The sequence below is a fragment of the Heteronotia binoei genome, chromosome 7 (genome assembly GCF_032191835.1).
Source record: "Heteronotia binoei isolate CCM8104 ecotype False Entrance Well chromosome 7, APGP_CSIRO_Hbin_v1, whole genome shotgun sequence".
Classification (NCBI taxonomy): Eukaryota; Metazoa; Chordata; class Lepidosauria; order Squamata; family Gekkonidae; genus Heteronotia; species Heteronotia binoei.
This window is the reverse complement of record NC_083229.1, coordinates 71,163,234-71,180,531: the sequence shown is the minus strand read 5'-3', so window position 1 is coordinate 71,180,531 and position 17,298 is coordinate 71,163,234. Positions and strand designations below refer to the sequence as shown.

Sequence of the window (17,298 nt, the reverse complement as noted above, 5' to 3'; positions counted from 1 at the left end):
AATGTCCAAAAGCCAAATGGTCAGGGTGCCAAGGAATCAAGCAGGTCAGGATCAGGAAGGAGCGTGGATGCAAGCCAGAGAATAGCTTTGTTGTTTCTACAAGGTTACCAGGTCCTGGGTGGGAGCTATATGGGAGTCTCAATCAGCCTGCTCTGTAGGTGGCAGTGACTCTGCTAGAACGCAGTGTTAAGCCAAATGCCCTCAAAACGAGGTTGGGGAATTAGTTAGGTGGACACCCGGCTTAATAGGAATCTTTTTACCAAATGTATACCAGGCTCAACCATCCAGAAGGTGAATGCTCAATAAAAGGACTCTAATTTAATAAAAACCAATTGTAATTTATTTGGAATAATAGTTCTTTCACACAAGATAAAAATACAAAACAATCACACATTCACACAGGTCTAAGAAATATAGATAGATTGATAGGGGTACATATAAGGGTAGACATACAGGGCTATATTACCTCTCGCAGACTCCAAGGAAGACTTCGAAGGCGACAGTTGAGGGAATGGGGGGGGAAGGGCCCGAAACTGATCAGGAATCGGGGATGTATCTACACAGTGGTAAATGGGTTGCTGAATAGAAGCACACCTGTGGGTAGCTAGTCCACAGGTTATAAAGAGTCACCTAAGTCCCGAGGGGATGGGAGGTGACTGGGAGGGGAGATGGGAGGTTCTGCTGATGACCACGAAGGCTGGACATCGGCTGAACCAATGGTGAGTCTTTGGTGACACCTGATTGGGTGTTTGCTTTGACCAATGAACTTCACCTTTGTCCTGGGCATCCTGGAAACTTCCAGGTTGCGACAGGGCCTGAGGCGGCTCCGATGGTATCAGTATGGAAATGGCTGGGTGCTTGGGATGAGATGGGATTATCTGGGAATGTGACAATAGGGAATCAAATATTGGCCTAGGTATCCCCGGTGTAGACAAAAGAGTTGACAATGACAGGAGATGTTCTTCTTCTTATCCCATCATCTCCTGGGCAAGAGTTATTGTTCAGGATATTGCTGAGCAATTAGGATCAACAGTTGAACTGTTAATCTATTCCTAAAACGGATGGGTTGCTTACGGGCTAGGAATGACTCAGGGTGTGTACGTGAGACTCCCACTAAGAAGGAATGAAGTCCAGCCTGGCAGGAAGATGGCTACAAGTGGTGTTAGCGAAACACAGTGGTTTCCATGCTTAGCGCTTCAACACCGGTCGCCTGGACAGCTCCATGGCGGTGCAGCTTCTTCCTCACCATGGCGGGCCCGCTCAGTGACGGGGGAAACGTTCGTGCATGTTGGCAAGCACTCAGTGCCTGTTTAGAATGCCTGCACACTTATGCTGCTTGTACACGAGTCCCATTTGGTTCCTGGATGGCTTTACTCACACTCTCTGGCCAGACGGGTGCAAGCTCACTTCTCCAGGCGCCCTGGCAACCATGCTTGTGACTATAATATTGTGGAAAGAGGGGTCATTTCCTCACATCAGGGCTGAGAGATCTGAAGCATCGGCGTGCCTCATGTCTTCGCTCTGAAATTTCTTTCCGGAGCCTGCTTCGAACTCTTGAGATGGGAGGAGGAGAGCTTGGAGGAGATTGATTGTCAACAGCTGACACTAGTGCCTGGAGAGTGATTGATGGGCCAGCTGCTGTTTGTTCAGCTGAGGAACTGGCTGGCAACTCTTCCAGGTCTGTTAACCCTTCCAGCTCCTCCTCTTCAAGGCTCATGACACTGTGTGATATTTGCATTATTTACAAGTAGATCATAGATAGAAGCAAAGAGGCACTCCTTCATATGTAAATCTATGCATGACAGAATAAAACATGCTAGTCATGCCTGACTGTGTAACTGCCAGTCATGAATTGCATGTTCTTCTCAATTCCTGTGTGTGCAGTGTCATATTTGGATCAGGGTAGTGATATGTTTGGAGAAGGGACTTCAGACTTCCTTCCACACCTGCCTTGAAATAGTCCTGGGGAACATTCTTTGACTCATTGGGCTACCCTGGGATACATGTAAGTTTTACCAGTGGGCCATACAGCCCCCCAGGGCTTTTTCAAGTCAGTAGAATAGTACAGAAGGAAGGCTGGAGCCTCTGTGATTCTGATCCAAACTGAGTACTGCCCTTGTTGTAATTGTGGAGAACTTCCAATTAACATGTGGATTGTCTGCTGAATGTCATTTTTACCATTTTTATCATAAATACAGCATGTTCTTGAGCTCTGGGATTGCTGCATGAACACAAGAACATAAGAAGAGCCCTGATAAATCACACCTGTGGACCATCTAGTCCAGCATCCTGTTTTCACATAGTGGTTGGCCAACCTCTAGCCTCTTGACACTGGTGCCTCTGAATATGGAATTTCCCATGGATTTAGCTGTATGCCCCATGCCTTCCCAATCTTTCTTTTTGGTAGTATAGTTAAATTAAACACATCTACATGGTAAAATGCTGCTTGTCATGTGGTTGCATTTTAAATGGCTGTCATACAATCCTGTGTGAACTGGACCACTATGATTCTGAGGGCTGATCCATACTCCATCATGTGGAAGAAGCTGGATAGCCTGTATGCAGTTACTTCTCATTGTCTGAGTTTTCCCATTATACTGACAATTATGTTGTTCTGTCATCTGGTATGGAATTTCTGCAACAGGACTATACATTCCTGGAAGTTACTAGTAATAGTACAGAAACTATTGACTCCAAGGAGAAAATCTTTACAATCATACACATTGTACATTGAACATTATGTGTAGAAGCTAGTATGTGAAAATTACTTCCAGCTTCTTCAGATTATTAAAGATAGTATGTGGAATGGTCCCAAATCTGAAGCTACCATTCAATAATGCAATGGAATTTGTGTGGCAAGTGAATACTCCTGTATTAATGCCATTTCTCCCAATATTTATTTCTTTGTAAAACCCACAGGAAGACAACTTTCACATGACCTGGATCTGCATACTTGGAATTGGACTGGCTATGATCATTGTATCATCAGGACTTGTGGTGGTAAGGGCTAAACATTCTAGACCAATTCACACTCACCCAGCGTTGCTCTGACATTCCTCTTTTCAGCGCAGCGTCCTTCTGATTTCCCACTATCTGCCCCGGGGCTTCAGCTTGCATCAGCATTTTTGTGCGGCAAAGAGAAACCGCTAAAAACCAGTTTCTCTTTGCTGCTCAAAAATGCTGATCTTTGTTGAGGCCCTGGGGCAGATAGTGGGAAATTGGAAGGATGCTGCGCTGAAAAGAGGAACGTCAGAGTGGCGTAGGGTGAGTGGGAAATCAGTCCTACTTTTTGGTTAGCTATTATAATACAATGTTCTGAGAGATGAAGGGTTATGCTACTGGTTAAAGAGAATGAAGACGAGTGCTTATGTTCTGCAGATCATTTATAGGCAGCACATTTTGAATAGAGATTTTATAATGAACTCCTTGTAAATAAAAACAGCTCCCATAACGTTTTTGAACCAGTTGATAGTATCTGGAGGGATTCATTAGTGAATTAAACACTCTTAAAAAAAATGTTTTGAAGTCCATTATGGAGGCAAAAAAGACTTAACATTTTGTGTCCCTTACAACTACATGAAGACCTTCAGCAACTTCTTATATGATCTCACCAGAACATGATGGTCAACAGATCAATGTTTTGAAGGGCCAAACTACACATTATATTGGGAATCCAACAAGATCTCCAAATATATAATTTTGCTTCAACTAGTAATAGGAAGGTTGATTTAGACTAAGGCCATAATGCTAAATTTCTGCCATTTCACTGGTAGAAATTGCCTTTTCCTCCTAAGCAATCTTGGTAGGGTAATATGTAGGGTTGCTATCTCTGGGTTGGGAAATACCTGGAGAGTTTGGAAGTGGGTCCTGAGGATGGTGAGGTTTGGGGAGGAGAGAGATTTCAATGGGATATAATGCCATAGAATCCCTTCCAAAGCAGCTGTTGTCTCCAGGTGAACTGATCTCTGTTGCCTGGAGATCAGTTGTAATATGGGAGATCTCTACCCACCATCTGGAGGTTGGCAGCCCTAGTAAAGTGTGCCTGGCCCTGACATGGATGGCAAAGGTTAGCTTGATCTCATTAGATCTCAGAAGCTAAGCAGGGTTAGTACTTGAATGGGAGACAATCCTGGAAGTCCAAGGTTGTATGCAGAGGCAGGCAATGACAGCTGTGGGAAGCTTTGCTTGTATCTTGCCTTAAAAATGCTATGAGATTGCCACAAGTTGGCTGTGACTTGACAGTACTCTCCATCACCAAAAATTTTCTGACTTTTTCCCTACCATAACTACTACTGGGGGGGCAGTTCTAGGGAACTGGTGCAGAAGGAGAGTTCAGACCCCAATCTGAATCTTCCCACAGCTATTTTTTTTTTAAAAATACATTAAACTACAAATCAGAAAATCCATTCTGGAATTTCTAACATAATGAGTAGTTTGGTCCTTACACTGCTGAAGTAGAACTAACTCAGTAACATAAAATCAAATGAAACAGATACCAAAAGAACTGCCTCCATTTCCCAAACCAGCATGACTGTAGTATTAACATGGAATCCTATGGTAGATAAAATATTTCTAGATTAAAAGTATATGAAGCTCTCTTGCCCAGGCTGTCAATGTTATGCTTCGGAGTCTTTCCTAGGTAAGTGATTTCAATGGAGATGTCCTTATTGATGCTTTTAAAATGTTTGTTTTTGTTAGTTTACCTTATTTAAATGGATTTTGAAAAAAAATTCATGTTGAAAAGCAGTCTTTAAATGTTATTATTACTAATAATACAGTCACAATTGCTTGTTTGAGACTGTATAAATTGCAGTTTGATCTTATATTGCATCAAAAGAAATAGTAGTAGACCCTAGAAATTATAATTCTTTGAGATGGCTGCAGACTAAGAGAATTCTTCAAGATTCTTTAGGCATTTTAAGCTGAACTTGAGTACATTGTACTTGAAATTTCTCTTGACTTTAGTTTATAGTGTTGATTTGAAAGTTCCACATATTTGACTAACATTATCCAGTCTTAGTTGTTGTGGCCATGTGATGTTAAAATACTATCTTTTTCTTTTTGTAGTTTTTTTGTCCAACAGGTGCACCAAGTGGACTTCCAGAAGTCATTGGGTTTTTAAATGGTGCTTCTATTCAGCATATTTTTAATATCAAGACTTTTGGCGGAACATTTCTCTCTTGTGTTCTAGCAGTAGCATCTGGACTGTTCTGTGGACCAGAAGGTCCCATGATTCACTTGGGGTAAAGAACAAATATTTTAAAACTTGCAGATATAAATTGTCTTTAGTGATGTCTATAATGGCATAAATTGTCCTTAAAATGTCCTTATTTAAAGTTTATCTGCATAAGGGGACCTAGCTCATAATTAGCACTGGATTCAACATTGCTCACTGCCAATCATTGTTGTAGAACCTAAAGTAAGTTTAAGCAAACTCATAATTTAAAAGATCTATTACACATCAAAAACTGCACATGTTCCACTAAAGCACAACACTGGCTAACGCACCTAGCTGTCTTGTGAGTGTGAATTTATAAGATTGTTTAGGAGGAAATTAAAAAATTAGCGGTGCCGTGACACAGAGTGGTAAAACAGCAGTACTGCAGTACTGTGATCTGAACCCTCTGCTCACGACCTGAGTTCGATTCCGGCAGCCCAAGGCTGACTCAGCCTTCCATCCTTCCAAGGTCGATAAAATGCGCACCCAGCTTGCTGGGGGGAAAGTGTAAAAGACTGGGGAAGGCAATGGCAAACCACCCCATAAGAAGTCTGCCATGAAAACATTGTGAAACCCAGAGTTGGAAATGACTGGTGCTTGCATAGGGGACCTTTCCTTTCCTTAAGAGGAAATACTTCATGATGGCCCAGTGAACAAGATCCGAAAAATACAGCTTTAAAGTGGTTTGGTCTGTTTATAAGATGTTTGATGCTGCAATGGTCTATTAAAATAAAATAAAAAAACAATTCACGCAATAATATTGTAGGATCAACTCAAGCCTTGGGTTGCCATGTCCAATTCAGGAAATATCTGGGGACTTTGGGGGTGGAGCCAGGAGACTTTGGAGGTGGTGCCAGGAGCAAGGTTGTGACAAGCATGATTGAACTCTGAAAGGAGTTCTTGCCATCACATTTAAAGGGACTGCACTTCTTTTAAATGCCTTCCCTTCATTGAAAATGATGGAGGATGGGGGCACCTTTTTTGGGGGCTCATAGAATTGGACCTCCAATCTTTATGAAACTTGGGGGTGTTTTTTGAGATGCAATGCTGAAAATTTAGCACTTCTACCAGTAAATAGCCCTCTAGAGCCCCAGATACCCACAGATTGATTCACCATTATACCTTATAGAAACCAGTCTCCAGCATAGGGTATAATGCAGTGCCCAGCGGACATTCCACTCCCCTGCCCAACTTTCTGATAACCCTGAAGTGGGGAGAGGAACTCCAAACCAGGGGATCCTCTGCCCGCAGCTGGAGATTGAGAACAGGAAAATACCATGATATAATAATGAAAAAATTAACACCAACTTATATTAAATATGTAAATTTTAAACAGTGAAATCAACACACAATTGTGCATAAGTTCAGCAATGGGTAAAAGCTAATAACAACTTATCCTATACATCTAAGCACACAAAAAGATTCATAAGAATATTATTTCCAGCAACATACAGAGTGCAAAGAAGTGCTTGTATACAAAAAGTTTTATCTCAAAAGTTCATTCTGTTGTTTTTATAATAGAAGACTCCACCAAAACTGCCTCTGACGGAGCCCGGTGCCGGCTGGTAGTTTGCCGCACCATTTCAAATCTCTTTGTCAAAGACGGGGTGTCTTAAGTTCTTCCAAGACTTTGTGATGCACAGTGAAAGTGAAGGAAACAGAGGTGCAGAAAGGGCCAATGTGCCTATCTTGCCCTGGGATTTCTAAGAATGGTTGCCAGTCACAGGAGACAGTGCTAGGCAAGAATGGCCAGTGCTCTGCCACAGTATAAGGCAGCTCTGTATGTTCTAGGGTTGCCAAGTCCAATTCAAGAAATATCTGGGTGGTGGAGCCAGGAGACATTGGGGTGAAGCCAGGAGCAAGGGTGTGACAAGCATAATTGAACTCCAAAGGGAGTTCTAGCCATCACATTTAAAGGGACTTCACACCTTTTAAAATGCCTTTCTTCTATAAGAAATAATGAAGGATAGGGGCACCTTCTTTTGGGGCTCATAGAATTGGATCCCCTAGTCCAATCTTTTTGAAACTTGGGGGTCATTTTGGGGAGTGGCACTGGACATCATTTTGAAATTTTAGTGCCTCTACCTCTACCTCAAAAAACAGCCCCCCAGAGCCCCAGATACCCGCAGATCAATTCTCCATTATTTTCTATGGGAATAAGTCCCCATTGGGAATAATAGAGTTTTTAGCAGACATTTCTCTCTCCTCTCCTGAAGTGGGGGGAGGGCCTCCAAACTGGGGCTTCCCTGCCCCCATGTGGGGATTGGCAACCCTAGTATGTTCACATACATTTAATCAAAAATATTTTTATGGTTGTCTTCTCAAATAGTCTTTAATAGAACATTTAAGAACTGGTGTCAATTTTCCTATTTCTTAGAGAAGCAAAACTAATGTAAAGTCTTCATTGGTTAAAATATACCTTTGATTTAAAATTGGTCATATTTTACATCATTCACACGTGGCACAAGATAGTACAAGAAAGGTTCAAGTGGTGCTTTAAGTATGATGTTTAAAATTGCACCTCTCTTGAATTGAAAGGATAGTATATTTCTGAAAGTGAAAAAAATTCATAATCTGAAGAAAGAATCAAGATTGCTCTGCAGCTCTGTGGCATCTGGGTACTTGTTCTCTTTAATTTAGTTTTTGTTATAGTAGAAGTTAAATATTGCATTAATACTTAGAAATATTTTTTTCCAGTGCAATAATTGGATATGGATTGAGCCAGTTCAAGTCTGAAATTCTTGGAATTCATCTTCCTTCCTTAACCAGATTTTGGAATTCAGCTGACAAGTAAGGAAATGTATCAGTATTGTTTTTTAAATCAAAGTACACGAAGTTTGAGATATATATCTATGTAGAAGGTTTGTAAGTATTTCTGCTGCACTGCTTCCTATTTGTGTGGCTTTGTTGTGCAGCATGACTTTTCAGTTATCCTGAGACTTCTAGATTTCACTGCTTCTCTTGCTTTAAGTTGTGCTACATACTTACATTTAAAAGGGTAAAGGTAGTCCCCTGTACAAGCACCAATTGTTTCTGACTCTGGGGTGATGTCACATCACATTTTCACGGTAGACTTTTTACGGGGTGGTTTGCCATTGCTTTCCCTAGACAAACTTACATTGCCCTTCCTTTTTTACAGGCCTTTTCTTAGCTAAAGAACAAAAAATAGTGCTCTACCAAGCAAACTGTTTTTTAAAAAAATGTAAATTGGAAAAATTTGATTAAGGATGCCTGGAGAAGACAGAGGTCAGATATAGTAAAACAAAAGTGCTGCGTTGAGTACATAGAAAGATGACATTCAGACTCCTGCTCTGATTGTTCATGGCCTTTAGGCACATGTTGAAGTAGTATTTGACTATAAAGCAGGGGTGTCAAATGTCTGGCCCTCAGGCCAAGACCAGCCTGCCGAGGGCCCAAATCTGGCCCGTGAGTAGACCACAGCCCCCCCCCCCGCTCTCCCCCTCAAGTAATCAGGTTGGCTACTATGTTATTGCCGGCTGTTTCGGAAGCTCAGATCAGCAGCTTCCTGGTTTTATCCTGCCTGAATGGCCTCATGTGACTAATAGAGCCACATGACCCCACTGGTCTTTTTTGCCTTCCTGCCTACATTCTGTTGTATCGAGCCGGCATTCTTTCTACAGGGGAACTGATACCTTGTGTCCCTGAGTCCTACCTAAAGCTGACTTCCTGATAACAGTGAGCAAATATTTTCTTTTCAAAATATATTTTCTTTTCAAAACTAATGTTCCCATTTGGGCTGGTGGCAACAGGGATGGGTGGGCTGCAGCAGGGACTGGTGGGAATATTGAGCCATGTGCACAACTCGCTAGGATGGCTCTGCTTGCAGCTGGCCTGGCACAGCTCAAGCAATCAGGCTGCTCAATTCCTGCTGCCTACCTTATTGAGGTAGGGTGCAGTTCAGGCCAGAGGAGGGAGCAGACAACAGGCACAGAGCCATGGAGGTCAGAAGGGCCTCAGCCCCAGGAGTGGCTACCCAGCCCCAGGCTCACCAAGGTGTTTGGGCGATGGTGGGACACACTTTGGGCCGGGGGAGGGAATAGACAACTGGCACAGAGCTGTGGAGGAGGTCAGAAGGGCCTTGGCTCCACGAGTGACTGCCCAGCCCCAGGCTTGCCAAGGTGTTTGGGCGGCAGGGTGCACTTCAGGCCAGGGGAGAGAGCAGACAACCGGAACAGAGCCATGGAGGAAGTCGGAAGGGCCTTGGCCCCACCAGCAGCTGCCCAGCCCCGGGCTTGCCAAGGTGTTTGGGTGGCGGCGGGGCACACTTCAGGCCAGGGGAGAGAGCAGACAACCGACACAGAGCCATGGAGGAGGTCCGAAGGGCCTCAGCCGAATGAGTTGTTTAGGGTGTGTGTGTCAGCAGCCACACAAAGTTCAAGCTGTGAGGGGCTGGGCGCGCAGGGCCTTTTGTTGTTTGGGTAGGACAGAGGAGGCTGGAGGGGACGAGCTGCGAGGTGTCTGGGCAGCAGTTGCAGCGTGCAGATTGGGCAGGGGGAGGGAGCTGGTGACCTAGGATTGCCAGGTCCAGTTCAAGAAATATCTGGGGACTTTGGGGGTAAAGCCAGGAGACTTTAGGGGTGGAGCCAGGAGCAACAGTGTGACAAGCATGATTGAACTCCAAAGGGAGTTCTGGTCATTACTTTTAAATGCCTTTTCTTAATTGGAGATAATGAAGGACAGGGGTACCTTGTTTTGGGGCACATAGAATTGGACTCCCTGGTCCAATCCTTCTGAAACATGGAGGATGTTTTGAGGAGAGGCATTGGATGCTATGCTGAGCATTTGGTGCCTTTACCTCAAAAAACCGTCCCTCCAGAGTCCCAGATACCCGCAGATCAATTCTTCATTATAACTATGGAAATCAGTCTTCATAGGGAATAATGGAGGGCCCTGGAGATATTTCCCTCCCTCTCTCCGCTTTATGATGACCCTGAAGCAGGGGAAGGGCCTCCAAACTGGGGGTTCTCCTGCCTCCAACTGGGGATCAGTAAACACAGAGGATACCCGATAAGAGTATGGCAAAAAAATACAATATCCGAGTAACACAAACACACTCTATTGAAATAAATACACTTTAAGGACACAGTAACACACAAATTTTCAAATCAGTGTACAAAATATTCCGTCAAAATTCTTGTATTTGTAGTCTTCAACAAAGTAGAAATGATTCAAGGAGAAGAAATAATTCATTGTAAGAGACCGGTTTCGGCCACACCTTCCTCAGTCACAACTCTCGTGCAATAAATTGTGTTTAGCTCCTCCTAGTACAAGAAAAGATAAAGATATACAATACATATTCCACTATTTTTCATATTAACAGTACAGAAAATCAAACACCCTTCCTACTCAACATACCAATTTTGAATACGATCATTCATTAGTTGGGACCCAGTCTAACTTCGTTTACAGGTAATGCCTCCTTTCAGATTTACAAGCTGGTCACATCCCTAGCCGCTTTACTCGTTCTCAGAATGGTTCTACTAAGGACTGTTTATTTGCTTTGAAGGACATTTACAAAGTGATTGAGTAAACGAGTGCTTTGCACTTATATTGCAACATTTGGTACATGGTGTTTTTCTTGCTTTGCCCATCTGGGGATTGGCAAGCCTAAGAGCCATTGCCAATCTAAGTAGACTTGGAGGGGAGGAGAAACTTGCAATGTCCAGCCATTTCATATTTTCCTAGGCTCAGAGCATTTAATATTTTTTAGTTTCTGCTGTGCTTTTTCTTGATGTTTTATTTTAAAAATTGCATTGCCAAATCCCACTATTTTCCCATTTTTCCATCTTAAACAAAATATTGCAAGAGTTTTAATCATGTTTGTATTTTAAGTAAACAAATAATATCTTTTGTGTTTGTGTCTTTTATAAAGTTTATATCTCTGCTACCTGGCATTATATTTATGACAGGTATGGCACAGAGCCACAAAGTCCCATTTAAGTCAGATCCGGCCCTCATGACAAATGAGTCTGACACCCCTGCTTTAAAGCATTCATTTCTCCGGGGGGACTGATTTCTACAGATTGATCTGTTATTCCAGGGGACCCCCAGCTCTCACCTGGAAGCTGGTGTCCCTATTTTTATGCCTCCATAGAACCGTAGCAACAATTCTTTTTCAGAGAGGCTGTATCAATTTGAGGTTTCAAAGAAATGAAAGGAAAACCAGTGATTACTTTAGAACTGTTATTAAAACCTGTTTAATTTAATGTGTATGAACTGTTAGTATTAGAAGCACATGCATTTAATGAGAAGGGTCATTTTCAAGTTTAGAAGTTTTCATGCTCCTATAATAGCACAATGCCTTAAGTGGTATTTCTTCCAGGATCATATAAGGAAGATAAAGGTGATCTTGAAAAACTGCCCTGGGAGGGAATTTTAGGGGAGGGAATTCCTGGGAGGTAATTTTAGGTTGGGTGATGCTTGGTGAACCAGGAGTAACTAGCTTGAAACTTTACTGCATTGAGTGACTCCAGTGTCCATCTCTGTGGGAAGTTAAAAAGAGATAGTATTTCAACTCCTATTTTTTTAAAAAAAGTCTAAATTGGGAACCTCTTCCTCTCTCATCAAATAGGAACTCTTTATGTCAACTAAAGATCAAGCACACAAAAGTCTGTTATACAAAACAGGATTCTGAAAAGGCTGTGCTGTGCTGCATTGTTGTTCTTGTCTAATGTATTTCCCCCCTCTTGTAGGAGAAATTTCATTACTGCTGGTGCAGGAGCAGGGATTGCCTCGGTATTCCATGCTCCGGTGGGTGGACTTCTATTTACACTGGAGGAAGTGGCCTCTTTCTGGGACATTAAACTGGCCTGGCAAACCTTCTTCTGCTGCATGATGGCTGCTTTCACCACAGATTTACTCTCCTCTTCTCTCTGCGGATTTGTCTACAGAGGGCAGTTTGGATTTTTCAAAGCCGAGAAAAGGATTTTATTTTGGGTATGTGCTACATTTATGAACAACCTGGCATTATTTCGGAGCATCCATGTTGCTTTGAACCTATTAACGTATTTAAAATATTTCTGCTGTGCTTTATCTCACATTTGGAAGAGGACCATAACTGAAATGGATCCAATAATCTGAGCATGGAAAGCACATATAATTTCCCATGTTTCTCTCAGTTTCTGCAGCTGCTTCTGACCACTGGGAAGATCATTGCTGGGGTTATACAGACAGAGGATTAGCTGTGCACTGCAGCTTGGTAGGCTGGGTGACAGGGACAGGGGGAAAGAGCCAACCCCTTTCCTCAGAGGAGCTGTGATTGCAGAAGATGGAGGAGCAATTTTACTCTTAAGAACTTTTTCACACATGCTACTCTCAAAGCGTTTGAGCTCTTCTTACTCAATGTGTCGGTGTCCTATGTGACATGAAGAAAAGTTACATTCTAGCCAATGCATACTTAACATTTGCATCACCCTGTCCTGGATAGCCCAGGGAAGCCCAATCTCATCAGATCTCAGAAGCTAAAAGGGCTAACTCTGACAAGTCCTTCAATGGGAGACCTCCTTGGAATACCAGAGCTGGAAGGCAGGGGCAGGCTTTATTCAGCCACCTCTCTGAATATCCTCCAGGCCCCAAGTAGGGGTCAGTCACCAGAGGTTGCTGGGTCAGACACCAGGTGTGCACACACATACACTCACACACTTATGTAACCTCTCCCCATAAAAATACCAACCCCCCCATTTTCATTATACATATATATGAACATATATGAACACATGAAGCTGCCTTATACTGAATCAGATCTTCAGTCCATCAAAGTTAGTATTGTCTACTCAGACTGGCAGCGGCTCTCCAGAGTCTCAAGCTGAGGTTTTTCACTCCTCCTTGCCTGGACCATTTTTTTTGGAGATGCCAGGGATTGAACCTGGGACCTGCTGCTTACCAAGCAGATGCTCTACCACTGAGCCATCCTCCCTCCAATTATAGATTGCTTTAATTATAGATTGTTCTAAGCAAAAACTAATTTTTCTTCCCATTTCAATCTGCCACAAAATAGCTTCTATCCTGCAGTCCAGAATGTATAAACAGAAACCAATGCACAACAGAATTGGGAGAGTTTGTGCCTTGTCCTATTTATGCTTTTGGCAAGGCTAAAGATTCACTAAGACTGATTCCCCACTAGCCTTGTCCTGGTCTTATACTGCTCTTCTCCATGGTGCTTCCGTCTGATTTTGCACAAGCTGCCGAAGGGCTGCAATTCACCCCGCGTCTTTCCTGCAGCAAGCAGAAACCATTTTTTCAGAGGACCTTGCTTGCCGCAGAAAAGAGGCGGGGCAATAGCACCCTTGGGGTAGCTTGTGTGAAATTGGATGGAAGCACCCCGGAGAAGAGAAGTGTGAGACCAGGACAAGGCTAGTGGGGAATCGGTCTAAAAGAACTGAATGATGAGAAACCCTTACAGAATTAACTTTCCTGTTTTATAGTAAGAAAAGGAAAGGAAAGGTCCCCTGTGCAAGCACCAGTCATTTCCGACTCTGGGGTGATGTTGCTTTCACAACGTTTTCATGGCAGACTTTTTACGAGGTGGTTTGCCATTGCCTTCCCCAGTCATCTACGCTTTCCTAAGAACCCCCTCCAAAGACTAAGCATTGCTTGCACCAACTTACAAATAGTAATATACTTTTCAATTCATATTTTGATTCTCTTGTTAATGCGATTTTTTCAGGCTGTTCTTTAGTATTCCTTTGTGAAGTCATGTTCTTTCTTATTTGATACCTACCCAGATGTATGTTCCTGGAATTTAGCAAATATAATTGAATTTGGATGTAATTAGAGGGAGGATGGGAAGAAAGAAAACTAAGAAATAAAACAGTCTCACAGCAAATTTACCTGTAATGATATTCAAGGAGGTCCTGAGCTCTTTCTTTGTGTAACAGTTGAAACTGTACATTGAAACATTCTGGTTGCAGTACCAGGGATTGTAGCTGCTTCCATGGGGGGATTTTTCTCCAGGTGGAACACATCATGCCCCCACTTTTTAGGGGGGAGTTTCTACATGATATCTTGCTGTTCCAGTCCCTCTCAAGAAGCCATTTGGAAATGGTACCTTGCCTTCCCAGAATGTTCCTGAAATAGAGAAATATAGTAGAATGTTGTCCATGGGCAATGGTTAGCTTTATGTCCAGGACATATTAATGGGCGGACAACAATAGCAACACCCAACTCTAGAGTTTAACTCAACGTGCAGTCATCAGAAGTGTGCTATCTCTGAAAGTGGAAGTTGTGCTTTGTCTGTGCGGTCTACCAACCACTTACCAACCTGCAAGAAAAATGTAGCTAATCTAGTGAAGTTCTTTCTACTCCTCTTGGCCTCAGAGTCCAGAGTCCTGTGTTATCCTGGAAGTGGCTAAAGTGTATAGAAAAAGTGTAATATAGTGGGTTTGATACATGGAGAGATGTGGTTGTAGTGATCAAAGCTCTTTATTGCGATACAGCATGGCAACGGTTAAACTAAAGATTGCTGAACTGGGCCAACGGGGCCAACTATATACAGTCCCAGGTTCCCGTGCTAGGATGCCATTGGGTCATTTGAACCAGCAGGGGGCCGGTGACTAGACCATGGAAACAGGGGGCGTTTTCGCACTGACCTTAATCGGCAGCGATGTCCCTCTTCACCGCGCAGGATCTGCGCGGATTTCACACCAATTGCTGTGGAGCACCCGGAAGAGCCGCAAAGTCCCGCGGCTTTTGCGGCGCAAATGGAAACCGCCAAAAACCAGTTTCCATTTGCGCCACAAAAGCCGCGGGACTTTGCGGCTCTTCCGGGTGCTTTGCAGCAATTGGTGCGAAATCCGCGCAGATCCTGCTTGCTGAAGAGGGACATCGCTGCCGATTAAGGTCAGTGCGAAAATGCCCAGGGATTTAGATCCTGCTAGCCTTCGACTACAAGCTCAGTCTTAAGGCTCCAGTAAGCTTGGCAGGAACTCCTAGATAGCAGCACAAGAAGTACACAGCATACACAACATAAAGTGAGCGGAGAATATCAGCAGACATTGTAGAATACTGGTTTTGTTTTTATGAAGTGGCCAAATCACAGGGGTCTGCTCTTGAAGGAAGTCTGCAAAACAATCAGTCTAGAATGTGACATGACTTCTGACTAGTGGTAGCTTCCAGTCCTGGTGAGTTGCACCAGTTGCCGGTTTGTTTCTTGGCTAAATTAAAGCTGTTAGTTTTCACCTTCAAAGCTCTATTAGACTGATAACTTAAGAAGCCCCAGCTTTGAAATGCTGCTCTGGGTGTTACTAATGTTCGAAATAAACATACCAGAAACTGCTCTCTCTCTCTCTCTCTCTCTCTCTCTCTCTCTCTCTCTCTCTCTCTCTCTCTCTCTCATGGTACCCCCCTCTGGCACTTGCCACATGCACTCAATTGAGGCAAGTATAAGGAAGGAATCTGGTCTGATAGTTTTAAAAAAGTAGCTTATATTGCTGCTTTTGATGTGCAGTATTTTTAAAATAGAATTTTTTGACTTCTTATATCTTTGTTGTGAACTTCTTTTGAGCATCTTGTAGACACATAGATATATGCACTTAAATAAATAATATGAATACACTATATCAACTTATATTTTTGTAAATAAAAGATATTTTGTAGGACATGCTATGTCTTAATTTGATGTCTTAAAGCAGTGGTCCCCAACCTTCTTGGTACCGGGGACTGGCACCAGGGCTGACCTGCCCACCATGGCCCCAGGGCCAGCAGGGTGGGGGCACCGAATTCAGCCCCCCGCTCCTGTGCCATGCAGCCTTGCTGCATGTCCCCCCTTCAGCGCTTCTGCAGTGGCAGGTGACCCTCTGAAGAAGTGGCCCACTGGAGTTTAGCTCCATTGTCCCCCCCACGCGACGAGGCTTGGGTCCCCTCTCTCGCCACCACTGCCTTCCTTCTCTCCCCGGCACTGCAATGCAGCATGGTGCTCCATCGTTATCACCCTCCCTCCCTGCCTCCCTCAGATTGTGCCGAGCCGAGCAGTGCCGAAACTGGGCCTTACCAGCTTTGCTGCAGCTGCGCCATCTAACAATTTGAAGTTCATGTGAGAGAAGGCTTCTCTTCCCTCCTTCCTGGAACTGTTGCGGTGGTGGAGGGGCGGGGGGGGGGGGCAGTCAAGCTTCGCAGTCTGATTGTGGATAGGCTGTGGTCTAGTTGTGGACAGGCTGTGGCCCGGTAGCGGTCCGTGGCCCAGGGGTTGGGGACCCCGTCTTAAAGGAAACTGCTTCAGAATACACAGAGCTTTCTATTGTTCAGGAAACAGGAGCATGCAAACAATAGCCTTCCGTAAGTGCACCTTGTTTATGGAATGTTAGCCTTATGCAATAAGCCTTCCCTTACCATTTCAAACATCTGCTGTCCTTTTAAAAGATTTTGCTCAGTGTACAAAAAATCAGTTTCTCCATAATTATCCTACCAAATGAATACACTGGATTGTAATGGTTGTGAAATAACATTTTATAGGTTTTTTACAAGCTTATTTTGGGGCATTTTGCAGAACATCTCTTGATGCTGACTTCTATTTTCCCCAAGGAAATGTTGGATAGAGTTGCTGCCAACATGGTTTTCACCATGGCTCCAAAGTTTTTTGGCTTTGCCAGATAACTAGAAAAAAAAACAGTGCCGTTAGTATCAGGCTCCAGGAAGACTTGACTTCTTTTGTGTTTTATAGAAGTTACAACTGAGTTTACTGTGAATAAACTCTAAAGGAAAAGCTTGTGGGTTATTTTCCAAGATAAAGATTTCCTTTCTGTTTTGCCCTGTTCCATACTGCAGTAAAAAAAAAAACTTTATTGTACAACGTCTCTTTGATTTTTCCGAAGTGCACAATTTCAGGAGGGTAATTGTGTTGGTCTGCAGTAGACCTAGACTTGAATCCAGAATATCACCTTAGAGACCTCCTGGTCTCTCAAGCTCTACTCAACTCAAATATAAATGTTTGAATTTATAGTTATGAAAGCTATTATTTGCTTGGGAGTAAATCCCAATAAAACCAGGCTTCACAATATACTCTTATTTAGAAGAAGATGGGGTTCACCTTAATTGTAGGTAGAGTTTAAGGAGCAGGCATATTA

The 17,298-nt window shown here is 43.2% G+C and overlaps 1 protein-coding gene across 1 annotated transcript in view; it reads left to right on the top strand.

The window, feature by feature from the left end:
* LOC132574736 (chloride channel protein C-like) overlaps nt 1–17,298 on the top strand; it is a 97,951-nt gene that overhangs the window by 6,543 nt on the left and 74,110 nt on the right. The window contains exons 3-6 of the mRNA XM_060242972.1: nt 2,920–3,000; nt 5,068–5,243; nt 7,916–8,008; nt 11,932–12,175. Coding sequence (XP_060098955.1) covers nt 2,920–3,000; nt 5,068–5,243; nt 7,916–8,008; nt 11,932–12,175 — 594 coding nt within the window. The remainder of the gene's footprint in view (nt 1–2,919; nt 3,001–5,067; nt 5,244–7,915; nt 8,009–11,931; nt 12,176–17,298) is intronic.